Source organism: Sarcophilus harrisii, chromosome 4 (genome assembly GCF_902635505.1).
Source record: "Sarcophilus harrisii chromosome 4, mSarHar1.11, whole genome shotgun sequence".
Classification (NCBI taxonomy): domain Eukaryota; kingdom Metazoa; phylum Chordata; class Mammalia; order Dasyuromorphia; family Dasyuridae; genus Sarcophilus; species Sarcophilus harrisii.
In genome coordinates this window covers 258,369,984-258,397,826 of record NC_045429.1, presented here as the reverse complement: position 1 = coordinate 258,397,826, position 27,843 = coordinate 258,369,984, and the positions used below count along the sequence as shown (strand labels likewise).

At 34.0% G+C, this 27,843-nt stretch overlaps 1 protein-coding gene across 1 annotated transcript in view; it reads right to left on the bottom strand.

Moving 5' to 3' along the window:
- PKHD1 (PKHD1 ciliary IPT domain containing fibrocystin/polyductin) overlaps positions 1 to 27,843 on the bottom strand; it is a 611,151-nt gene that overhangs the window by 459,975 nt on the left and 123,333 nt on the right. Inside the window, 1 exon segment of the mRNA XM_031964731.1 lies at positions 19,536 to 19,686. Coding sequence (XP_031820591.1) covers positions 19,536 to 19,686 — 151 coding nt within the window.

Below are 27,843 nucleotides of genomic sequence, written 5' to 3'. Positions count from 1 at the left end.
TCTACATTAGCAAATGGAAAAATTCATAGCCAATATGGGCATATAAAATGATGTTAGAAGCACTTAATCCCAGACATAGAAGAAATCTCCCGAAGTCATATGGAGTTATAGAATGTTAGGGCTTAAAAAGATCTTAAAATAGCATCTAATGTGAACCAGGTCTTCACAAGATAGGGAAACTGAGGCTCAAAGAAATGAATATTATCCCAAGTTACTATTAAACAAGTCCATTGAAAGCCGGACTAGAAACCAGGAACTATATATTGTATATACATACTATATACATACTATATAGTTTATACTAGTCTCTGAGAAGGAAGAGGAGGAAGAGAAAGATAAAATAGCTAGTATTTATATGATAGTTAAAAGTTTACAAAGAGCATTCAAATATTATTTCATTTTATACTCATAACAATCCTGGAAGGTAGGTGCTATTACTATCCCTATTTTATAAATAGCACCTTATCCCTATTTTATAAATGAAGAAATAGGCTAAATGACCCCTCCAAGGTTATAACACTAATAAATGTTTTAAGGTCCCTTTGAATTCAGGTCTTCCTGACTCCAGATCCAGCATTCTATCTACTGCATCACCTAACAACCTTTTACTATATCTAAAAATTGTATTTCTATATCCCTCAGTAACTTATTCTTTTCATCCTCATATTTTCAGAGGGTACTTTATGAGGGGAGGAAGGTGAAGCTGGGTTCCCAGAAAGTGTACTAGCAGATTAGAAGTTCAGATAGGTATTAACTAAGCCTGCTTTCCAAGGATAAGCCTAGATAAGTATAGATCAGCTTATCACCAATAGGCTGGCCACCTTGGTGATGGATCTTTGACTACAAGAACCCATGAAATAATATATGTAAGCATGTGTTTGTACGTCTTAATGCATATGGATGTATGCATATGTTTATGCACATCAAAACATGTGTATATGTATTACATTATTCATGCACATGTGTATACATACAGAGCTTTCAGCTCTGTGCAGCTCCCTTATCCTTCTGCAATGCTAAGTGAGAGTAACAAGAAAGATCATGGAGAATATTATGAATCATCCAATTTTTAAATTCTCTGCAAACTATATCATTCCAAATGTGAGATTCTTTTCCAATAACCAACATGCCACAGGAGGAATTGAATTCTATGAATTCTTACTTTTGTGTGTGTTATAAATGAAACCAGAAGAAAAAAAGAAGTTACAGCTAATTAGATGAGTGATTCACAGGTTCTCCAAGGCGGGACAAATAAAGGAGTTCTGTTAGCATGTATACAAAGGTAAAATTAAACATCTTTTCATGGGACTTGTGTTTATTTCTTGTTGCTGTATTCACAATGTGTCTGTAAAAAGACTACCATGAAAAATAATTATAGCTTATATAGCAATAGCTTCTACAAAGGATAAGATAGAGAAATTCTCCAAAAATAATTGATATCAACTTTGATACTCAATGGTTTCTGTGCAAAGGTGACCATAGGCAAGGACAGTGAAAATTTTGAGACTAAAGAATGAGTGAAAGCAAAGGTAACAGACATACAGATACCAATACCATACAGATATCTCTTCTTCATTTTTCATATATTTTCTTCAAGAAAAGAATAAAAAGCTTCTGGTAATGAGATCAACAAATAATATCATGAAAAATAAATCAATTATACATTAACAAATTACATTACAGATGAAGGAATTTGTCTGGAATCAATCAGCTATGTACAATTAGAACATTGACTTGTTAGAAAAAATAAAAAAATACACCATAAAAAGAATAAAAATTAGAAAAGAAGAATGATATAGAATTGAATGACTCCAACCTGATTTATTTAAGTGGGATTTTGATTCTCAAAAGCAGAAAATAAAGAATATAAATATTTTATAACAATTTCATAAAGAAATCCACTATAAACCAACTGTCATAAAGAGAATAAAAAAAAAAAACTGTCTTAGTAAGCTAGCAATCTGATTGCCAAGCAGTGAAATATAATAGCCAAGGGCAACAATTGGTTAGAATATATGTTCATTTGTAAAATCATACAGAGAAAGATGGTAGAAGATCATAAGTATTGTCACTTCACAAAACAGAAAAAGTCAGTGGAAAGAAAAATAAATTTAAGGAAAGCTTGGTAAAAGACCCAACTAGGCAAAGTTATCCAAGGGCATCTAAGGATGAAACTGTAAGGAGGTCAACAGATGAAAGATAGAAAAAATCTGTAAAGAAGGAAGGCCAGAAGGAGCTGATAGACAAGGTTTGAAAGTTATATGTTGAGTTTGTTACATGCTTAAAAAAGAATCTGTACATAATAGGGATCAAAATTACGTACAATGCACTTTAACTATATTTGTGATATATATATATATATATATATATATATATATACATATGTGGAAATGCTTGTTTTGTGTTTAAGTTCAGAATAAAAAATAAAAAATGGCAACAAAAGGGGAAAATCTGGAAAGATCTTTATAACAAACTCTTTTCACCATCAAGGACAAGGGAGCCATCACATTTGAATTCTAACGTCATGGTCCCAGATGTACATCAAGTTGAAATGACATTCAAGAAGATAAAGATAAGACAAGCCCCTAGTCTACACCAAGTAAATACAAAGAATAGCTGTGCTAATGGTGCTAAGATTTTCAGGTCATTAAGGGGTTATTTCTCAAGGTACCTATGAGCAAGAGAAGTCACCAAGAGCATTGAAACAAATCTAAAATCATATTTTAGGGAAAAGAAAAAAAGAAGAGACTATTAGACTACACAAGTATCAAGATAATTCTTAATGAAAGTATTCAAATAGTCTGTTACCATCTATATTCCACAGTAAGCTCTATTTTTGTCATTACCCACTTAACTGAAAAATGCAGAGAAAAGATTCCACTATACTGTCTGATTGTTGAGTATAAAAAAAAATCTGTTGATTTAATAGAACAAAACAAGTTGTCTATAATTCATACTAATATTGGCAGGTGTGGATATGATTGTGGTCAGCCAGTATTCATAGTACACAAACATTTTATTCCCTCTATCCAATTCCCATAGAGGGAGGGCGAGGGACCAGAATGGAATATTTCTTAGAACTTTATTATCTTCTTCTTGGGGGTGGTTTTGGGTGTGATCTTTTCTCAGGTCACTACCTTTCATTCCTTACCTCTTTTCTCTATGATTTAATCAGCCATACCCAATTACAACAATGCACTTACTTTTTAATCTAAGGATAATATGACAGCACCTTGCGTCTACCCTTCCTCTCCTCTTTCAAGAATTTTTATCAATTGGAAATTAGTAATATAATTGCAATAGCTCATTGCTTCCAAATAAGAAAATTCTCAACATTCAGGCAATGGTTTAGATCTCTACCTTAATTTAAATTTACATTCATCCCTACCTAACCCTTTGTCTCTTTAAGTTTAAAGCAAAAAAATTAGGAAATATTCATAGTCTAATGAGGGACACAAAAATGAAACAATAACATACAGGCAGAATAAATTAAAGATAATCAACAGAGAGAAGACACTAGAATTATGGGGGATCTGGAAAGACTTCTAGAAAGAGGGATTTTTGGTGGTATTTGAAGTAAGCCCGAGAATTCAGGCCACAAAAAAAAAGGAGGGCGAACATTCCAGGCATAGAAGACAACCAGTGAAAATGTATATAGTTGAAAGATTAAAGTGTCTTATTTGAGGGAAAGCAAGGAAGACAGTGTCAATGGATCAATGGAAGGGAGAAATAAGATGCAATACTACTGAAAGAGTAATAAGGAGCCAGATGATGAAAATCTTTGAAAGCCAAGCATGGTATTTTATATGTGTTTCAGAAAATGATAACATGCCACCAGAGTCTGTAAAAGAGGGATGTGAAATGGTCAAACCTAAGTATTAGAAAGATCAATTTAATGACTGACATGAGTCTATATTAATTTTATCCATGGCAAGTTTATATATTATTTATTTAGTCCCAAAATATAGTCCTCTGGGTGATTTCAACAACTAACATCTATCTACCTAGGACGTATATTTATATATGATTATAACATTATTTATATCATATATATAACTATATATTTGTCTGTCATGACATGCCATAACATACATATATGTATGTGTGTGTATGTGCATGTATAGACATCTGAATTCTCGTAATTTGTGTCTATATGTGTCTATACACATACATACACATCGTGGGTACTCAGAAAAGGTTATTCAGTAGTCTCTTCTTTGTCCAACTGCTTTATTAGAATGGTAATGAAACTGTCACTTTATTAGACTTTCAAATTTGACATTAATTAGTGCCATGAAAAAATAAAATAAAATCTTTTCACTCTAGCTTGTCTAAGTTAGAAAAGAGAAAAATAAAAAGGTGAAATTCTTAAATAGTTGCTATTGTATCCTACCACAGTAGTTGCTTCAGTAGCCTGAAAATCTGAAATCCTTTAATTTAATACTGGATTGTCTTGGGATCTTGGCCAATTCACTTTGGTACCCCAGAAAGTTGTTTCTCTTGTTGTTGTTTAGTCACTCAATTAAGTCTGACTCTTCCTGACCCCGTGACTTATACATGCTAAGACTGTCTATAGGGTTTTCTTGGCAAAGATACTGGAGTGGTTCACCATTTCTTTCTCCAGTGGATTAAGGCAGAGATTAAGTGATAGGCAAAGGCTCTTATAATTAGTAAGAATCTGAGGATATATTTGAGCTTAGATCTTCCTAACTCGGGGATCATTGCTCTATCCAGAACCACTTAGTTGCCCCAATTTGGCCAATTTGCTCTGGTATCCAGCAAGATTGTTTCTCTACCTTTCCAAAATTAAAGGGAATTGTAAAATTAGAAAGAACTTTAAGACATTTGGTCCAATTCATCTCTTAAAGTCATCTACACTGCAATGCATTCAGAAAGTCACCATCCAGCTTGTGCTTGAAGACCTTCAAAAAGGAAAAATCAACCATCTCCTCAGGCAGAACATTCCGCTTTTGAACTATCCTAATTATTAACAAGTTTTTTTCTGCCACCAAGCCTGCATTTGTCTTCTCACAATTATCATCCATTGTTCCTGGTTTTGTCTCATCTGGACAATTAGAAACCTATTCCATCCTCTATAGAATATCATTTAAATGTTTGAAGACAGCTATCATTTCCCCCCGAGTCATCTTCCTTCCTTGTATGACAGGAATTCCAGGTCTTGGAGGTCCACTCTCCACGTTATCAATGTCTTTCTTAAATTATGCCTCCTTATAACTAATTCCAGTACTCTGGAAGCTTTCTGATGAGGAAACAATACAAAGGAAAATCTTCTTCCTATCCCAGGAAACTATATTTTCTTCCCATAGCCCAAGATCCTAATTTTTTTTAAATGTTTGTTTGTTTTGTTTTCTTTTTACTATCATGTTACATTGCTAATTCATATTAAGTTTGTGATACTCCAAGATTCCCTGATCTTTTCTACACAAGCTATTTTCTAACTATGCTTCTGTCATCCTGCACTTGTAAAACTAATTATTTTTTAAAATCAAGTACATTTTATAAGGTAGGTTAAGTAGGTGATATATGATACGAAGTTTGGATGCAGCAAGATTCATCTTCCTAACAAAGCCAGTCCATGTCCCTGGGCAAGTAACTTAACCCTCTTTGCCTCAGTTCCTCATCTGTAAAATAAACTGGGGAAGGAAATGATAAACCATACTAGCATCTTGGCCAAGAAAACCCCAAATGGGGTCATGAATTATCCGACATGACTACAACTGAATAACAACAAATAAGAATTTACACTTAACCAAAATGAATATCATCTTATTAGCATAAGATAAATACTTTAGACTATCAAGATATTTTTGGATTATGATTCTGTTATCTAATAGGTTATCTACTTCTCTCAGTTTTGTGTCACCTGAAATACATAAACCACCTACAGCTTTATCCTAGTTATTGACTAAAATTTTAAAAAACAAAGGAACAAGTACAGACTCCAGTTACCATCCACTGGATAGATCTAGCCAAGTTTGTGTAAGCTATTAATAGCAATATTTTGAATCCAGCCAGACATGCAGTTTGAAGTTCACCTAATTATATGATAATCTAGTTTATGTTTTTCCCATATTTTCCACAAAAAATAGCATGAGATAGGAAAGATCAAGTGCTTTGCTAAAATTTACATAAACTAAATCTATAGCATTCTTTTCAACTAGTTTTGTAACCTAGCGGGAAAATAAATTAAATTTATCTGCATTGACTTGTTCTTGATGAAGTCATGTTGACTCTGAAATTACCATTTCCTTTTGTAATTGTTCTCTATCTCTTTGGCCATCTGTTCTCTAATACTCTCTAGAAATGAAGTGCACCTCACTGACCTATAGTTTTCCATCCCTGTTTACTTTCCTTTTTATAAATTAATCAGTCAGTAAACTTTTATTAAGCACCTACTATGGGCCAGGCACTTTGTCAAGGGCTGGGGAATTCAAAGAAAGATAAAGACAGCCTCTGCACTAGAGAAATTTCCATTCAGTGAAGGAGAGGTTAAGATCTTCCCTGTTGTAGCCCTGAAATATCTCCTCCATTCTAATGATCTTTCAGATATCATTGACAATGATTCTTGGAAAATATCCATCAGTTCATTTGGTACCCAGGGATGTACCTCACCTAGGATGTTGACTCAAATTCATCAGGGCCAGTCAGATTATCCCTTATTATTTCCTTGTCTCAAACTTCAACTCATGATAGTCATTGTTGCTTTGTCATTCCAGCATTTCCAAAACAATAGACTATAGTTAATACCAGGATGCTAGAAAGAATAATTAAAGAATCAATGCCATATTCATTTATTCCTCTTAATGAACTGCTTTTCTCTGTCACTATAGGAGAGTTAGCACAGAATGCATAGAATTTTTCTTCCACAATATCATCCCTATGTATCAATCAATCAATAAATATCTATTGTGCCAACTTATGCCAGGAGGGGCAGGTAGGTGGCCCAATGGATAGGATGCCAAGCTTGAAATAATAAGACTCATCCTGCATTCAAAACTGGGCTCAGACACTCACTATGTGACACTGGGCAAGTCACATTACCCTGTTTGCCTCAGTTTCCTCACCTGGAAAATGAGTTGAAAAATAAAATGATAAACCACTCCAGGATCTTTATTAAGAAACCACACACCCCTGAAAGAGGTCATGAAGATTTAAATAAACATGACTGAAAATGACTGAGCAAGAATATATATCATGAACTGTGCTAACTTGGAAGTTGCACTTCACAAAAAAACCTTCAAACTAACTTGTAATCCTTCAAGCTACATGAAGATGTATGTTTAGAGATTGTTTTATAATCATAAAAAGGAGGAAAGAACCCACATGTGTTTTTTTCCTTTTTTTCTTTTTTAACTTTATTACAAGAGAAGTTATATTGGGTGTAGGTGGTGGTATAATCAGAAATCAATATGGTACAAAAACAAAAGATTTTGATAAAAAGGAAAAGAAATACCTCTAGAGTCATAAACCATTTCGGGTAAAAAGAACTCAGAGATTATCTAGTTCAACTGCCCCCTTTTGCAACTGCCAAAAATTGCATTTCAGAGAAATGCGACCTGAATTACCCAAGAATCAGAGAGCATGCTTATGAGTAACAGAGCCAACACCACAACCTAACTGGAATCTGGATCCTTACTCATTCTTTCACCACTTACTTGCAAGATTCCTCAAATCAGTAAGTTCTTGTTAAGCACTTACTATAGTCAAGCTCTGTGCTAAACACTAGGAATACCACCCAGGTTTCATGACTCCCAGACTAGTGTCCATATCCCTATTGGAAAAGAATAGGAGGTTTAAGATTTAGAATAGGAGACTTAGTCTAGTCCAAATAATTCATTTAACAACTGAAGAAAAAAAAAATTAAGTGATTTGTCTAAGACTATTCTGGTAGTGAGCTAGGATTTCAACTTATATTTTGATGACAAATTTAATGCTTTTTACACTAAATAAACTCACCCAACTATACTTATAAAGATATTATGTCAGGGATGCATTCAATTCTAGCTAATATATACAATCAGCGAAAAGAATTCTAAAAAAATACTACAACAACAAAAACAAAAACCTTAAACACACAGTCTCAGATAACTTACCAAAGTTCTGTTTTGATGTCCTGACTTAGTTTCCCCAATTGTCCTATTTAGTTATTCTGCCTCAGGTTATAACATTTCCCTCTTAATGCTTGAGATAAAGGTTTTATATCTTTAGGTTATAGACATTCCTTCTTAATGTTTGACAAGATAAAGGTTTATCCATTTTAGATATCATTAGAATATCAGTAACCCCCCTCCATTGTGTCATCCTAGGGGCCTCCCCCACCATTAGGTTATCCCCATCTATGTGCCTCCCTGACTATGTCATTGTTCTTGTTATCCTATAAAAAAGCTTGTTGTCCTGATAGTTGGGGCTAGATTCTTTGAGATGATAGTCTCCTCTAGCCCTGGGATCAACCATGGATCCATTGGCCCCAGTATTTCTCTCCATTTAATAAACTATTGAATTGGTCTCTAATCTCTTGTCCTGCTCAGTTTCTTTGGCATTACAAACTTAGATGGGTTCTTCCTAGAAGTAGAATTGAGTGTCCCTTAACAGTTCCCTCTATGTCTAGGATTCAGCATCTCTGAATAAATACAGTCCCTAGAGGAAACATGCCAGCAGATGACCTTACTCCAAGAAACACCCCAATCTGTTCTGGCAGAGACCCCTATGGCAAGACAACAAAATCAGGTCATTTCTGTCCTTTTTGAACATGCACAAATCCAAAAGCAATATGTTCCCTTATTAAAAGGTTGTTTCTACCCACTTGTTTCCTTTCTTCTTTGGAAAGAACACATTCCCTTCCTTTTGGGGCAGCTGAGAAAATCCTTTGGTGTGTTTCTTATGGAAAAGTTTCCACTCACCCACACATTCCCGTGACCCTTAAAGGCTGACTTGCATTTATTCTGGCTCTTTAGAAAAGGTTAACTAAAGAAATCATGCCAATGTGTCTTGGAGCCATAGGCACCCCAACTTCTGCCTCCTAATCTTAATGCATTTTGAATCCCATAATCCATCTTTAAGCAAGTTCAGCCAAAGGGCTAGAAAATAACCACATAATCCTCAAAAAAAAAAAAAAAAAAAAAAAAAAAAAAAAAGGTCAACCTAACGGTCAAACATGACCAAGAACCTAGTAGATAGGAAGTTACCAAATCACCATACCCTTCTGAAACTCAGCACGGATTCTGTTTCATTTCTTCAGTGCATTTCACAAGCCTGGATCTGTCCTTTGCAAAACTATTGAAGAAATAATTCCTCAGGAAATATATATTCTCTCAGAGAAGACAACATGTGCATTGTAGATATAAAGGATCATAGTGTAAAAGGGATCCAAAAAACATCTAGGATAAATCTTCCATTTCATAGATGAGTAAACTGAGGCACAAATGTTTAATGAGTTGCCCCAGACCATATAGAAAGACTAGTAAGATTTGAGCTTGTGTTCTTTGTCTCTATAGCCAATGCCTTTTTTGCTGTTCCACAGACATCTTGCCTACACATAAAAAAATACTTAGAAAGAAATTTGAAAATGCATTAAGAAGATATGAGAAATACTTTGTAGCTTTTGTTTAAAAAGTATTTTAATGTTAGATATCATCATTAAGTGAACAATATTTTAAAACTAATATTTTAGCACATAGAATTGACTATATTGCCTACTGCCTCTTAAATCTGAAATGATAATTTGCTGCTACAAGTAAAAATGTCATATTAAATTCAGGAACTCATGCTATTTAATGGTTTATAGCTATTAAATAATGAAGAAGCATGGGGTAGAAATAGAGGGGGGAGAGAGAATCACATTTCCAAGCCTATGAAAAAACTTCTATCATATATCCTCTTGTGAAGTGGAGTACAAAAGATACTAACCTAGGAGTTGTCAAAAAAAAAAAAACCTGGGTTCAAAACCTGACTGCTACATATTATTTATTTTACCTTAAGCCAATAGCTTTACTTCCCTGGGTCTCAGTTTTCACATCCTTAAATGAGAAAATGGAACTAAAGAAACTATAAAACATCTACTGATGACCTCTAGGGTCTCTGCTAATTTTTTGATTCCCTCTTTCATCTCATCCTCCTTTTTCTCAAAACATTTGAACCAGATATTTGTTTTCCATTTCTTCAGAATTTTCACACTGACTCCTTTCTGAAACTCATTTCACCTAAGGGAAGAAAAGATCCATGGTAACTCTTTTTGGTAAATATGTAAATGTTGAATTCCAGTCAAATCCTATTCTGATGCTGTAGCTAGGTATCACAGTGGCCAGTGCCAGGCCAGGAATCAGAAAAAATTGTCTTCCTGAATTCAAATCTGGTCTCAGACATTTACTAGTTTTGTGACTCTGGGCAAGTCACTTAACTCTGCCTCAGTTTCCTCATCTGACAAAGGAGCTGGAAAAGGAAATGGCAACCCATTCAATATTTTTGCCAAGAAAACCCCAAATGAGGTCACAAAGAGTCAGTAACAATATAACAGTAACATAGCAATAGAGGACAAGCTCTTATACTGGTATTGAAGTGGAAAAAATTTTGAATATTAGCACAGTGATGGGCTACATGTCTGTCACCCAAAAAACAACCACTAAGTTACTCTCAAGGTGATGAATTTGTCAATCACCATAGATTTTTTTTCTTTTTTAAATATTTTTTCAGTTATATAGTTAGATTAATATATTTTTTTAAATTTTTAGTTCCAAGTTCTCCCTTTTTCCATCCCTTCCTCCCAAATTGAGAAAGCAAGCACTTTAACATCGGCTACACATGAGACACCACAATTATTGAAAACTACCTAATAAATTATAGATGATTTGCTTTCTGATTCTCTATCAATAGAGAGGGTTTCTTGAAATACTGAAGGAAGTTATCTCTATCCTGCCCCTGAAGGCAGCAATTCAACTTGAGGAATTAAATAAGAAACTTTTTGAATACAACCTCCTCATTCCCATTCTTCAAAGGATCACAGATCTAGACCTGGAGGTCACAGAGTCTACTCTTCTCTAATTTGCAGATCAGGAAACTATGACCCACTAAGGCTAGGTGAATTCCTCAAAGTCATACAGGCAAGAAAAATCAGAGGTAAAGCAAAGTTTTCCCACTGTTTGAAAAATAATGGACTTAAGATAGCTAAGTGATGCTACAGTGGATAGACTGCTGGGACTGGAATCAGGAAGACTCATCTTTCTCAGTTCAAAGCTCACTTATTAGCTGTGGGACCCTAGGAAAGTTACTTAATCTTGTTTGCCTCAGTTTTCTCATCTGTCAAATGAGAAGTGGAAAAGAAAGCAGCAAAGCACTCCAATATCTTTGCCAGGAAAACTTCAAATGGAGTCACAAAGAGTAAGATATAACTGAAAATGACTAAACCACAACCTCTTGAAATGAGGAAGACCTGAATTTGTATCTTGTCTCATATCTTTACCACCTTATCTCTGTCAACCTATTTCCTCATTTATAAAATGAGAACAATAATAATCGCACCTACCTCATGGAGCTTTTGTGGGAATCAAATAAGATAACATATATAAACCTTAAAATGATATATATGGATAGCTATTCTTATCATTTCATCAATAAACACATATTATGGATGTTTTCCATGTTCCATATTATTCTTTATATTTCCTAGATACGGAAAGCAAGGTAGAGCATAGCAAAATTATTCATCTGACATCATGGCAAAATTTGTAGGAAATCTTCTATTTTTCTTCCCTAACCTTCCACCTTCAGGCTTTATTTCTTTCTATTACCCAAAGGACCTCAAAATGACATTGTAACACCACCCAAAACTATTCCATAGAATTCTTAACTATCTTTAGCCTATCTAAAATTCCTTATTTGGAAAGACTTAAAGAGGCAGATATGATCATTCCATTTCCATAGTCAGACACTTAATGATCCAGAATGTTTCTACAGAGTATTAAGTTTCCCTGAGAAAATTCCACATAGCATTTTTCAGACACCAAAGGCTTGGATTTATGAAGTCTTTCTTAAGACCAAGATAATCTTGTCAAGTCTCTAAACTATTGCTACTATGCATCTCCCAAATAGGACCATTTTCACAGTTACTGACACATGGCTCAGTTTTTCCCTGACACAAAGACGATTATCTATAGATGAAAGGTAAGCCTAAACCATCTGGAACAGTTCAATCTCTGAAACACATTCTGGCAGAGAAAAATGACAGACAGAGGCAGACAGACAGACAGACAGATAGATAGATAGATAATAGGTTGAGAAAAAGATAATAGGAATACAAATAATAGGTAGATGATAGAGAGATAGAGACATTGATAGACAACAGGTAGGGAAATGGATGATAAATAAATAGACATACAGCTATAGTTATATATTTATTTTTCCTATGTGCCTGTGATTTCATTGTATTTCATTGGTATTGGGAAGTAGTAGTGAAGGAATGCTACCAAAGCAAATGGAAACTTTCTCTAGGACGTATAATCTCAGTTACCTAACACACTGAGAGCTTAATTGACTTAACACAATCAAACATCCAGTCTGTGTCAGAGGTAGATGGCCAACAATATCCAATTACATTATAATACCTTCAATTTATACTGACCTTGTATTCAATGTCACAAAAAGTACATAGAATTATGAGCTCATTTATCCTTTACATATATTAGTGAGAGAGAAAAAGGCAGATGTGATTAACCCATTTTGCAACTAGAGGCAAGAATGCAAAAGGAAATACTATTAACAAATCAAATTTAATGTATATATGGTAATGCTATTACAAAGCATTTTGCCTCTTGTTTCAACAGCCCTCCCTCACTTAAATTCAATTCACTTGCATATCATAGCATCACCTCCCTGATGTCATGGTCCTTTTCAAAAACAAAGGATAAACAACAACAAAGCATTTTATATATATTACATCTCAATAATAGTGTGAGGTAGTTACTACTTGAGAGTCAGACTAGCAGAGTAGAAAGAGGGTTAAGTGAGCTACCCAAGACACACAGCTCATAAATGTTGGAGGAAGTAACTGGACTCAGTCCTTTCTGATTTCAAGTTAAACGTTCTATTATATCACACTATTTCTCAAAGATCTCAGCTCCAATGGCACAATCCTAAAGATATGAGTCAGAATGGAGCCCAATGAAACTAATCCCAAAATACAATGGAATATAATATATGTAGCAGAAAAGATGTTAACTCCTATTTTAAAAAAAGTTTTAAGGAAATAATCTGAGTCTGACAAGTGGTTAATCATCAATCTGATCATCTGATCAATATTATCTCCTACCACTAGTCATCATCAGTATTTTAGTCATGTGAGAATAATATATAACTTTTATATAGTATCTACTATGCACTCTATGCCTTACTTACTGTAAATTCCTTACATACTACTATACATTTTACAAATATTATCTCAAAACATTATCATTCTTTGCAGATGATATGATGGTATGCTTAGAAAATCTTTGAGAATCCGCGAAAAAACTACTAGAAACAATTAACAACTTTAGCAAACCCACATAAATCTTCAGGATTTCTATGTTACAACAAAGTCCAATAGTAAGAAATAAAAAGAAAAATTCTATTTAAAATAGCTGTATATAACATAAAATATTTGGGAGTCTATCTGTCAAGATAAAGCAGGAACTATGTGAACACAAACCACTTTTCACATAAATAAAGTTAGATCTAAACAACTGGAAGAATATCAAATGCTCATGATGAGTAGGCCAAGGTAATACAATAAAAGTTAGAATTCTACCTGTATTAATCTACTTATTCAGTTCTATACCTATCAAACTCCCCAAAAATTACTTTGTCAAGCTAGAAAAAAATAAAAACAAAATTCATCTGGAAGAACAAAAAGACAAGAATTTCAAGGGAATTAATGGGAAAAAAAGGCAAACAGAGGTGATCCAGCTGTAGCAGACCTAAAACTATATTATAAAGCATTATCAAAACTATTTGGTACTGGCTAAGAAATAGAGTAATTGATCAGTGGAATAGATTAGGTTCACAAGGCACAATAGAGAATGACTTTAATAATCTAGTGTTTGATAAAACCAATGACTCCAGCTTCTGGGATAAGAACTCATTATTTGACAAAAATTGCTGAGAAAATTGGAAAATAGTATGGCAAAAACTAAATATTGACAAACACCTTATACCAAGATAAGATCAAAATGGGTTTATGATTTAGATATAAAGGGTGATACTATAAGCAAATCATGAGGACAAGAGATAGTCTATCTCTCAGATCTGTGGAGAAGGAAGGAATTTATGGCCAAAGAACTAGAAAACATTATGAAATGCAAAATGGATAATTTTATTATATTACACTAAAACATTTTTGTACAAACAAAACCAATGCAACCAAGATTAAAAGAGAAGCAGAAAACTGAGAAAACATTTTTTACATCCAAAGTTTTTGACAAAGGCCTAATTTCTAAAATATATAGAGAACTGACTCAAATTTATAAAAATACAAGCTATTCTACAATTGAGAAATGTCAAAGGATGTGAACAGACAATTTTCAGAAGAAATTAAAGCCATTTTTATTTACATGAAAAATGTTCTAAATCACTTTTGATCAGAGAAATGCAAATTAAAACAATTATAAGGTATTATTTCATGTCTCTCAGATTGGCTAAGATGAAAGAAAAAGAAAATGATAAATATTGGAAGGTATATGGGAAAACTGGGAAACCAATACATTGTTGGTGGAGTTGTGGATTTTCCAACCATTCTGGAAAACAATTTGGAAGTATACCCAAAGGGCTATCAAACTACATACCCTTTGATCCAGCAGTGTCTCTACTGAATCTGTATCCCAAAGAGATCATAAAAAAGGGGAAAGGACTCATATGTGCAAAAATATTTGTAGCAGCTCTTTTTGTAGAAACGAGGAACTGGAAACTGAGTGGATGCCCATCAGTTGGGGAATGACTGAATAAGGTATGGTATATGAATGTAACGCAATATTATTGTTCTATAAGAAATGATAAGCAGGCTGATTTCAGAAAGACCTGGAGAGACGTCGATGAACTAATAATAAGTGAAGTGAGCAGAACCAGGAGAACATTGTACATAGTAACAAGAAGATTATGTAATGATCAACTGTGATAGACTTAGTTTTCTTCAACAATGAGTTGATTCAGGCTAATTCCAATAGACTTGTGATGGAGAGAACCTCTGCTTCCAGAGAGAGGACCATGGGAACCAAATATAAATCACAACTTAGTATTTTTACCTTGTTGTTTGCTTGCTTGTTTTTTTTTCCTTTTTCATCTGATTTTTCTTGTGCAGTATGATAAGTGTGGAAATATGTTTAAAAGAACCACACATGTTTAACTTATACTGGATTACTTTATTTCTAGGGGAGGGTGGAGGTGAGGATGGAGACAGAAAAACTTGGGGCACAAGATTTTGCAAGAGTGAATGTTGAAAATTATTTTTACATGTCTTTTGAAAAAATTATTTTTTAAAATCACCTCATTGGATTCTCACAACAAACCTGGAAAGTAAGTGTTATTATTATCTCCATTTTATATATAAGGAAACTGAGACAATCGGAGATTAAGTGATTTTCCCAGAGTCAGGGACTTTCTTGAGACCAGATTTGAACTCACTTCTTCCAAATTCCAGGTCCAGTACTATTGACCTATTCAATGTTAGTGCTACCAAGAAACCTCTTGTTCTTCCTCAATATGGCCTTCTTATTTTAGCTTACTAAATTTCTGGTTTGAATACCCTTTCCTTTAAGGCAGGGATTACTTTTCATCCACACCTAGTACTTGTCAGGACAAAAAATGACAATCTCTTAGCCATACAACCCAGTTTCCATGAGGTTATATAATACCTTGTATTATTAATTAACTTATCTCCCCTAAATGACTTACTCCTTAGGGTAAAGTTGATGTCTCTCATTCCCCACCCCCTCTGTACATACATACCCACTGAGGGTCTATCACAGTGCTATAGAAACAGCAAGTAGTCAATGAATATTTTTTGAATGAATGAACCACAGCTTGATCTGAGTTTACCCATAAATTGCATTTTTAGAAAATGGAAATGTGTTGCTTTGAAAGTTTAAAAGAATTCTTAGATCCCTTTTAAGTAACATCAACTGAAGCTAGTGTTCTATTCCAAATGTTTCAAGAACATAGTTCAAAACAAAATCAACGTGAAGTCCATATTTCAATTGCCATCACTGAATCATTTTGACTACTAAATACATGTGATTTTATCAGGATCCATACATGGGATCAAGACTTAGGTTATACAAAGTCATAAACTTCAAGATATCAAGTACAATTTCCAAGCAGATCTTGAAAGGACACATTTCAATTCTAGAATATATCTCTCATTTGTTTATTTTTGAGACAGCTAACTGGCATAGTAGATAAAGTAATATTCGAAAGTCTTGAGTTCAAATTCCATCTAAAACATTTACATGATATTGGGTTTTCACCTTCAGGTCTCTCATCTGTAAAATGGAGATAATAATAGCACCTACTTCACAAGGCTGTTTTAGGGATCAATGAGGTATTATAAGCAAAGTGCTTTGAAAATACTAAAGTGTTTTATAAATAAGTTATTGTTTTTATTGTCCCATAAGCACCATGGACTTTAGCACAGAACTATCCCTCAGAAGAAAAGTAGCTACATTCTTCTATTTAATTCAAACTTTTTTTGGAGAAGCAGGGGATCTAGATCTGTGATTTTATTGCTATAAGGAACTCTCAAAGACGAAATTCTTTCTACCAATGCAGACCTATATCTTCTTTGCACTTTATAGCTTTAAAGTGCTGCTTAGAAGTTTGAAGGGTTAACTTGCTCAAGGAAACACATTCACTTTGTGTCAAAGGTAAGACTTGAATCCAACTCTCCCTTGCTTCAAGGTCAGTTCTCTTTGCACTATTCCACATAGTCCTCTTTGAATATATTTTTTAATTAATCATAACAACATATAGTATTTATATTTATCAAAAACTATCACAAGAATAAATTATCACTTATTAGGTATCTACATGGTATCTGGTATTTCAACTGATGCTACAACACAACAAAAAAGTAAATATGTAAATACATCCCTGAGAATTAATGAGACAATCCAAGAACAATCCTGATTCATCAGGAAAGTTTTCTAAAATATGTGAATCATTCTAAAGCTGGATAGTCATTTGATTTCTTACATCTACTGTGACAATCCCCACTTTTCACTACTCTTCCTCATTAAGTGACTTAATAGTAACTTAATCAAATATAGAAGATAAGGTTCTGCCACATGGGTCTATGATTTCACTAATAGAGGAAATTTCCAGAGTGAAAACTCCTTTCACAAAACAGATCAATAACTCTTCCTGAAGGCATGAGATACTAAAAGACTTTGGCACCAAGACTATGGTACCTAGGACTGCAATGGATAGAATTCCAAGTCTAGAGTCAGAAAGAGTCATTATCCTGAGTTGGAATTTGATCTGACACTTGCTAGCTGTGTGACCCTAAGTCTTTTAACCCTGTTTGGCTCAGTTTCCTCATCTGTAAAATGAGCTTGAGATGGAAATTGCAAACCATTCCAGTATCTTTGCCAAGAAAAAAACCCAAATGAGATCATAAAGAGTGGATATGATTGAAACAACTGAACAAAAATACTAACACTTTGCAAATACTACCCTTATTTTTCTGCTTGCTGACATCTTTTCTTTTTCTCTTATCTTTATATGCTGACTAAATTTCTGTAGGGAAGACCCTTGAAAGTCAAGCATTTAATCACTCTTCTGTCCCAGAAAAAAAAAAAAAAAGGAGGGGGTGGATAATAAAAGCTAGATCTCCCTTAAACAAGTTTAGTAATCTGACTGAGGAGCTGTCCAATCCTAGCACAGGATAGATTATAGGAAAAAGATGAACAGGAGCCAAATTAGGAAAACCGCCTAACTTCCCAGGTCTTCCATTATACTATGACTTCTGGATTTAGTGTGAATTGAACTCCTTCCAAATAGCACAAGTGATTAAGAGTTAATTATGAAAAATGAGGAAGCTTGAAAATAAAGTAAAAAATATTGATTTAAGCCTTTGAAATCCTAAATTAAGAATCTGACTGCTATAATGGGATGGTTCTGTGGTTAAAGCAGGAAATAAAATAAATGAATCAATGAATAAAATAAATAAATACATCAACAAACACTCAAAATAGATTACTACTGTATCAAAACAGATACAATTGAAGTGGATGTTTATTATTAGGTCAATGTTCTGATTGGTTTATTTGAAGATTTGGGTATTCACTTCAGATGAGATCAGTCATATTATGAAGACAAAAGAGGAGCAGTAGAATGTAAGCTCCCTACAGACAAAGTCATTATCCTTTTCATTGTTGCCTTTTGCATCCTCACTGCACATTGTAGCTTCCACATAGTTATAACATGTAAAATATTAATTGACTTGAATTAACTGAATGAGTGAGACAGATTTGAAGTGTGGGAAAGGACATTATGCTAAACAAAATGACAGGATTTGGCAAATACTTGATATGAAGGGTAAGATCTAATATAACATCAAAGTGTCACATGGACATAGAATAGACAATGATTTCCCTCACTCTTGAGAACAAAAATATACAAGGAGACTACTTTGGGGGAAAAATGAAGAGTTTGGTTTTTATGTTCCTTTGTTTTTAATGCCAGTCAGAAATTCAAACAAAGAAGGGATCATCCTTTTCCCTTTTCAAATAAGAACTGGACTGTTAGAGAAAGAATCAGTCAAAAGAGAGTTAAAGATCATTCTTTTTCAACTACCAATATTCTCTGGTTTCAACTCCAGAGAATTCCTTGGAAAAGTTGGGGGAGATGTTACACTGGTTGTCTCTGAAGATTAAGTCATTCTACAACCACTTAAAGAAGCCGATTCAGAGGGTCCTAATATTCATGAATTGAAATAGGAGTGAGGAAGGAGTAAAGAATGATGATGATACTAGGGTTCTTTTCTGTTCTAGTTTCACTACAATTAACTGTTAGGCCCAAGTTTCTAATCTGCTCCCTACAGAGCAGAGATGTACCAGATGACATATGCCCAGCAGTAAGTGGATGTTCTCCTGTCATACTGAAGATAGCTTAAACGATTTGGAATCCTTCCAAGCACAAAGGGACTGGCCAAATCATTTGACATTTATTGGAGAATGGGACTGGGAGGGGACATAAAGAGTTCATTTTAAAATATCCACCCAGAAAATGGGACCAATGCCATAAAGATTATCTGTATAGACTTTTTTCCCTAAGAGAGTCCAGGCAGCTCTCATTTGTATTTGAAAAAAATATATGATTAACCATAGTTAACCGTGAATGCAGATGTTTTGCATTAGAACCACTAGTCAAAGTTTGAAAGCATTTAATATTATATATTGGTACCATTCAGACTAAATTGTTTTTTTAATGTACACAATATTACAAATTTAATTTTGAGCTGTTTGGATCAGTCTGTAAAAAAGATTTGATTATACCTGAGTGTTCTGGCCCCAGTTTTTCCGTATCTCAGTAATCTTGGCGGTAATTGGCTGATTAGGTGCCTCACACTCCATCTCTGCCTCAGTTTCCATGGTAATGTTACAGGAGCTATTATAGATGAGAACTTCATCTCTTTCCACTTTAGGGCTGAAACGAGAGGGGAGGTTAAATGGGGTGTCATCAATCTTAATGAAATGCAATTATTTTTACTCTTATTAATCATTGCAAGCCATTAGCTTGTGGCAACTACAGGCCACCATTTGTCAAATTTTGCAAATTTCTGTAATTTTGTTTCCATTCTTTTATTGTTTATTTGTTTTCCCTTTATCTGCAACCCCTGCAATGAAAATATATGCGGTAAATATCATTCACTAAGGCTTAGCTCTTTTCCAGATCTGTAAGGAACATTAGCAAAAAAGCATCTTTCTCCCACTCCAAACTAACAAGCAAAGCAGGGATGACACGGCCTGTTTTGAAGATGGAAACAAACATTGGGGAGAGATTTTTCTCATTCCCCCTTCCCTCTTCCTGCTCTTATTCACACTTAGCACTGGGGGAGTGAATAGCCTTTATCCCCCCCAGGGCAGAGGGAGAAATTGGAAAACCCACACAACTGGCTAACTGGTCCCTAATTCCAACTGTGAAAAAATGAGCTCATTTAGGCTTTCAATTCCCTCTCCCCAGCTGATGGCAATGAGTCTCTGTTGCTAGGAGTGGAACATTAACTTAGTAAATTAATTAAACTTACTTAACAGCCCAGACTAAGGAGATTCGATATATGTGCCAGTTATACTCCCAGCCAATGCTCTAAAAACCCCTCTTGCAATGAGCAAGAGAAGTCAGAAGTTGGAAAATGAAATATAGAGGCCTGATAGTTTTACTAAGAAAAACAAAACACTTGGACACATTGGAGGCAGGTTAGGAGGAGAGTTTTTAAGGTTATTATGCCCAATACTTATTATATTCTCTCAAGCTTAATCCTAGTTGTGGGCATTGATGTAATTAACTTATGAATAATTTATATTATTGATAAGTATATCACCATCTTTATACTTGATATTTGCATCATTTTTTATATTTTGAGTTACTTCTGTAGCATTATTAAATTCCATCCCTTGTTTTACAAAGAGGAAATTGAAAATCAGAGAGATTATGTGATTTGTTTAGGATCACACAATTTAATAGGAGAACTAGAACTAGCATCCAGATCTTTTAACTCCTTCTGCAATGATCTTTGAAGTACCTGGTCAAATGTTAAGTAATGAGTTACCTGTCACTGAAAATGTTCCTGAAAAAGTCCAACAATCAATTAATCAATATACATTTATTAAATTACTTTGCACTAAACATAGCCACCTAAAAGATGTGTTGTAGTAGATAGAACAATGGGGTATGGAGTCAGGAAGATCTAAATTCAAATCCAGCCTCAAATACTTACTAGCTATGTGACCTTGGGCAAGTTGTTTAACCTCTCACCAATTTATCATCTGTAAAATGGGTAGACAACCAAGAAGGAAATGGAAAACTATTCCAGTGTCTTTGCCAAAAGAATTGGTGCATAAGGTCACATAGTCAGACACAACTGAACAAAAAAGATATCAAACATTATGCCAAATTCACAAATGAAATAATCACCATTCAAAGAGCTTACATTCTATTGTAGGAGACATCACAAATGAGTAAACAGAAGAGTACAGGTGAATATGAACAGCTTCAGTGCAAAATGTATATATACAAAGCAGTTGGAAAGACTGTCTCTTGGGAGAAGGTTAGCAGATCACCTATCACTAATATTAGAGAGGGCACTCCTACAGAAAGCTGGACTAAAGTTCTTCCAACTCTTCTTGAAGCCTAAGATTTTAAACCTGACCAGAAGCAGCTGGTAAATATTTTTCCTACTCAACAACTCAGATTCCTACTGAACCATAGTGTCTCATTAATTAATGTCAAAAATGTCCCTTTCAGACTTACATGAACTTACATGAAGCTAAGCGAAATGAGTAGAACTAAGAGATTTACACAGCAACAAGAAGATTATGTGATGATCAACTGTGATGGTCTTGCCTGTTTTCAACAATGAAGTAATTTGAGGCAATACCAACTGACATGATGGAAAGCACCATTCAGATCCAGAGAGAAGATTGTAGATACTGAAAGCAGATCACGGCATAGTATTTTCACATGTGTTGCAGTGGTGGTAGTTGTTTGTGCGCTTGCTTCTTTATTCGTTTGGTTTTTTCCTCATTTTTCCTTTTGATCTGATTTTTCTCATATAGCATGATAATGTGGAAATATGCTTTGAAGAATTGCACATTTTAATCTATATTGGATTATTGTTGTCTAGGAGAGGGTACAAGTGAGAAGAGAGGGAGAAAAATTTGGAACACAAGGTTTTCAAGGGTAAATACTGAAAATTATCTTTTCATGTATTTTGAAAAAATAAAAAGCTATTATTATTATTATTTTTAAAATGTACCTTTCAACCAACATTATAAAATCAAACACTGGGTGTTCAGAATCAGAGTCTGAGGCTACTGAAAATTTTACTTAAGTAATCTTGATGCTAACTCATTCTGCCATGTGTATGAGATCAAAAGACATGAATGGATAGTTTTCAAAAAACAGCAAATAGAGCACTGAACTTGAAAGACCCGAGTTGAAATCCTACCTTAGATACTTAGTTGTTACATGACCCTAAACAAGTCATTTAACCATTCTATGCCTCAGTTTTCCTCATCTACAAAATTGGAGAGAGGAAACAACTTAATGGCTCCTAAAGTCCTTTACAAATCAATCATCTTCTGAAAACTGCTATCCACATCCAGAGAAAGAACTGATGGAATCTGAATACAGATCAAAGCATAGTATTTTCCACTTTTTTAAATTAATTTTCCCCTTTTTGTCTATGTCTTCTTTCACAACATGACTAATATGGAAATATGTTTTGTATAATTACACATGTTAAAAAAAAATAAAAAGATATAAATCTGTAATTATTCAAATCGTTGCTTTCAAACTCAAATAGAAATAGTTCTTTATGGGCCACATATTGACACAGAAAATGACAAATTAACATCATCTATGCTATATTTTATTTTTATTAAATTCCAATTACATCTTAATCTGGTTCTGGCCCACTCAGGAGTTATTGCAGACACCTCTGTTCAAAAGAACTACATGGAATTGTTAAAAATGAGTAATAATAAGAGAAATCCAAATTTAAAAAAAAATCCTCATTTCACCTCATGATCAGAAAATTAATCAAGCTAATAAAATGGAAACCACCAATGTTAGAAAGATGGAAAGAACAAAGCAACAAGATCTGACACTCTTGATGAATTCATAAATGCAGACTAGAAAGCAATTTTTAAGTGACTGAATTGTCCATATCCTTCAGATAATTGTCTGGCATATATTTCAAGGAGGTTGAAGACGGAAAACAAAAAGTCCAGAAGATACCATGATGTTCACTGCAACCTCCTCTCTGAGATTTTAAGCTGTAGCACAACTGGAAACTTCACTGATAGAGAGAGTTTATTTATCAAGGATTCTCTAAACTAACAAAATCACAGAACCCAGTCCTATCACTACAACTTTCGGGGTTCAGCAAAATGTTGAAAACAAAGTAGATATCCACCACTTAATGAATGGCTAAACAAAGTATGTAACATATAAGAATACCAAAAAAAAGCATTTAGAGATGATTAGGAAGACATAAACTGATACAGGATGAACTAACTAGATACAGTAAAACAACATACACAATGATGAAAACAATGAAAATGAAAAAGAACAAAAAACTAAAACTGAATACTGTATAATTACAATGATCAATGTTAGTCCAGAAAGAAAGGAAAAGAAAAAAGGAAAGAGGAAAGGAGGAGGAGGAGGAGGAGGAGGGGGGAAGGGAAGGGAAGGGAAGGGAAGGGAAGGGAAGGGAAAGGAGAAAGGAGAAAGGAGAAAGGAGAAAGGAGAAAGGAGAAAGGAGAAAGGAGAAAGGAAAGGAGAAAGGAAAGGAGAAAGGAAAGGAGAAAGGAAAGGAAAGGAAAGGAAAGGAAAGGATCTTCTGTCCAAAGGAAAAAAATTCATCATAAAATTCCACAAGCTGACATTGAAACTCTACTTGAACATTTAAACTAATGGAAAGTTTAACACTTTGAGGTGGTCTCCATTCATTATTGGATAGATATAATTATTAGAAAGTGCTCCCTTATATGATATGATATGGTATGATTTGAAATTTGCATCCCTCAAGTTTCATATCAGTCAGATTATGATCTCTGAAACAACAGAAATGAAGTCTTCTTCCTCTTCCAAATAACAGATCATCAACTCTTTGTTTTTCTTTTCCAAATATTTAAAGAAAGCTGTTATGTGTCTCTCTCCCTTTCTTTACATATTCTTATCTTTCCCAATTAAATATCCTCAGTTCCTCATATGAAATATCACCAATACCTTGACTATCTTTTTCAACCTAGTTCTGGTTTGTCAATGACCTCTTAAAATCTGATGCACAGAATTTATCAGAGTACTCCATCTACAATGTGAGTGCAGCAGATTATGGTAGTATATTCCCTTTTGTTATTTTGGATTAATGCACCCTAAGATTGCATATGTTTGGGGTTGTTTTATTAGCTGAGGGTGGTGGTGTAGTTATATTCCATTATTTTTAGGCTCATATTGAGAGTCAGCTAATATCAACTAAAACCCTCACACCATTTTCACACAAAATGATATTAAGACTTGACTTTATATAGTTGAATTTCTAAATGTAAACATAAGACTTGGCCTTTATCCTTATTATATTTCATCTTATTAGATTCTAGTCCATTGTTCCAAACTGATGAAATCATTTGGACTCTTAATTTTACCTTGTATTTCTAGCTATCACCTCAGCTTTATGTCATCTGAACATCAATTAGTATGCCTTCTGTGTCTTCATCTAGATTGCTGATTAAAAAAAAAAAAAAAAAACCAGAGCCAAGAACAGAGACCTATGATATTCCACTAAAGACTTTCTTCCTGCTGAAATTTATCCATTAATCAAAAGTCCTTGGATTTGCTTGTTGAATTATGAATCCATCTACCTTATAATCTGCATTTCTCTCTCTAAAGCTTAGGAAAAATCATCATAGCTTTTATCAAATGTATTGATAAAAATCAAAATACACTATGTCAGTAGCTTATCCCACGTATACTAGTGTGGCAACCATATCATACTAGGAAATGTGATTCATTAGTCATAGCTTCCTTTTGGTAATTCCACATCTCTTTCAACTTTAATTATCTTCAAACTATATATTGGAATTAACAATGAATGTATTCAGTAGCCAAAATTTAGCACAGTATCTGGTATGTAAATTCTAGTTGAGTGATCACCAAGATTTATGTTTCTATGAGGCAACTTTTTCTCCTTTATAAAAATTGGAAGAAGGAGATAATTTGATCATTTCCAGTCTTCTAGCACATCCTTCTTCTCCATGATTACTGAAATATTACTAATAGTGGTGTTGTGATTACTTTCAGAACTCTGCAATACAATTTATCAGTGATTGGAAATGAATTAATTGTAAGCAGCTAAACGTTGTCTATCTTTATACATCATGCATTTTCATTTATAAAACTAAAGAATCTCAAAACTTCAGAATTGGTTGGAACTTCAGTGGCCATTTAGTCAATCCCAACCTAGAAAGGAGTCTCCTACTCCAATACATACAGTATCAACTCTATTTCTCCCTCCAATGAGGAGAAACTCACTATCTCCCAAGGCAGCCCTTTTCCATTTTTGGAAAGTTCTAATTGTTAGGCAGTATCTCTATACATCAACTTTTATCTATTGTTCCTGTCTCTACATCCTGGGAGCAAATAGAACAACTCTAATCTTTCTGCTGAGCTTTAAGGTAAACATCCTCAGTTCTTTCAACCACTCTTCATATGGAATAGACTGGAAGCGCTTCATCATTCTGAGTGCTCACCCCTGGGTGAGCCACTTTAACAAAGGCATTTTAAAACAGCAGTTTGACAAATAAAGGAACCAATAGCTGTCATCTCCTATATTCCTTTATACTTATCCCAATGCAGCTCAAGATTTCACTAGCCCTTTTGTTTCCCATATCATTGATTCATTTTGAGTTTACAATCTACTAAAATTCCCCCAACCTTTTTCAGATAAAATGATACTAAAGATTTTTCTCACAAAGTCAATTATTTTGAACTTATATATGAGTTTATATTTACTCTGATAAAATTTCATCTTTTAAAATCATATTGATCTAGCCTATCACTATGTTTTTTGCCTCAATTATCCACTGGGTTAGCTATCCATCCTAATTTGGGACCATATGTGAAATGGATAAGTATAACAACTATGTCTTTATCAAAGTCATTGATAAAAAGATAAAACAACAAAAGGCCAAAACAAGTCACTGAGGCACTTTACTGGAGATCTCCTTTCAAGTTGACATAAAATCAAGATTGCTCCTTGAAATAGCTATTTGGTCAATTATAAATTCTTTTTATTGTACTATTGGTCAGCCAATATTCCTCCATTGCTTCAAAGAGAATACCATGAGATACTTTGTCAAATATGCTGCTAAAACTGGATAAAATATATTTATAGTACTCTCCTAATCTAACAGCCTGACAGCAAAAGAGAAGAAGAGAACAAGGGAACAGAAAAAGAAGTTATTCTGGTATGATTTCTTACTGAAATTATGCTTGCTCTTTAGCATCCATTCTGTTTTAATCCAATGTGTTCTACTCTTAATAGTTTGGAAATCATTTTCTGTGGTGGAGATTTAAGTCATATTAAAAGAATCCTACTGCTTCATTTTCATCATTTAACATTTTACAACCTTTTCCAACTAGCATATTTATCTATTTCTTTTTTATATTTATAAGCCTGAGGTCATTTAAAAGTACTTTGCAAAACTTGAAGCACAAAATAAATATTAGTTAGTATTATTATCAGTATTATTATTAACTTTCCTGACACTATTCTTACATATTTGTGCTATTCTTATATCATCTGTTATTTCATTTCATTTTATTTTTGTATTAATATTAAATTATATTTAAAAGTTATAATACAAATTAACATAGACATAAGGTCTGAAACACTTTACATCATTTGTACTTTGATTCTCTCATTAGGTACAGTAGACAGAATGCTGAAATTTCAATTAAGAAGACCTGGATTCAAATTGTACCTCAAACATTTGAAGCCTATACTTAAATTTTAGCCATCCTAAGAGATAGGCAGGACTTGGACTAATCCTTGAACTGAGATGAAGAGAAATTAATGGCAAGTAGGCATCTAGAAACTGGTCTCCTGACTCCCATATTCATATTCTTGTCACTAGATTGGTAAAGTTTTGAGGAAATTATACATTTAACAAATATTTCATTTATATTTCACAATCAAATCTGAAGTGTATACCATGTATAAGAAGTTCTGATTGCCTTTCATAACAAATGAGTAAGGCACAGTTCCTGCCATTTGATAGCTTATAATCTAATGAAAGATATAAAACAACAATCCAGATGATTCCAAACAGAGCACCACAATTGTCATAAAGAATATACAAAACTCAATGGAGCTTCAAAGGAAAGAGTTAATACAATTATCCAGGAAAGACTTCTTAAGAAAATATAATTTAAGATGGATCTTAAGGAGTGGATGAGATATAGCATAACATAATAGATAAACTGAGGAACCATCATTACAAATCTAAAAGGGACTATGACTTCTTCTCTGGGGCAAATGCACATAGCAATTATATGGGCTCCTCCAATACTTTCCTAGTAACCCAACCTGAGAGAAGAGTTCCTAAGAGCTTTTCTAGTCCAAGTTATAACAGTATCCCAAGCAGTTGAGCAGCATCCTTGAGAAGAGGAACATATGCTCAATGTTACATGTCTTCACATATGTGACCCGAGAGGAAGGTTCGTATAAAACATTCCTAAATCCTTGACTTCTGTTGGAAGAAGAAGGAAATTGATAGTGTTAATCAAACCAAACTGGTATCTAATCTGTGGATGACTAGAGCTGAACAACAGGCTAGAGGCAGGAGAGGCAGGATTCAAATAGAAATTTAATTTCCAAATGAGGTAAATGGCTTGTAAGCAAGGACCTGTGTGCCAGAGACCCTGCCCCCTTGGGAGGGTCCTGCTTTAGTATAGGCAGATCTCAATATCTATACTAGTGGCTACATAGTAAACTGTGATCCTGCCAATGAGGGTAACAGCAACAACGTGACAAGCTTGATTCATAACAAGGCTTCAAGATCAGAACTTGTGCAAGCT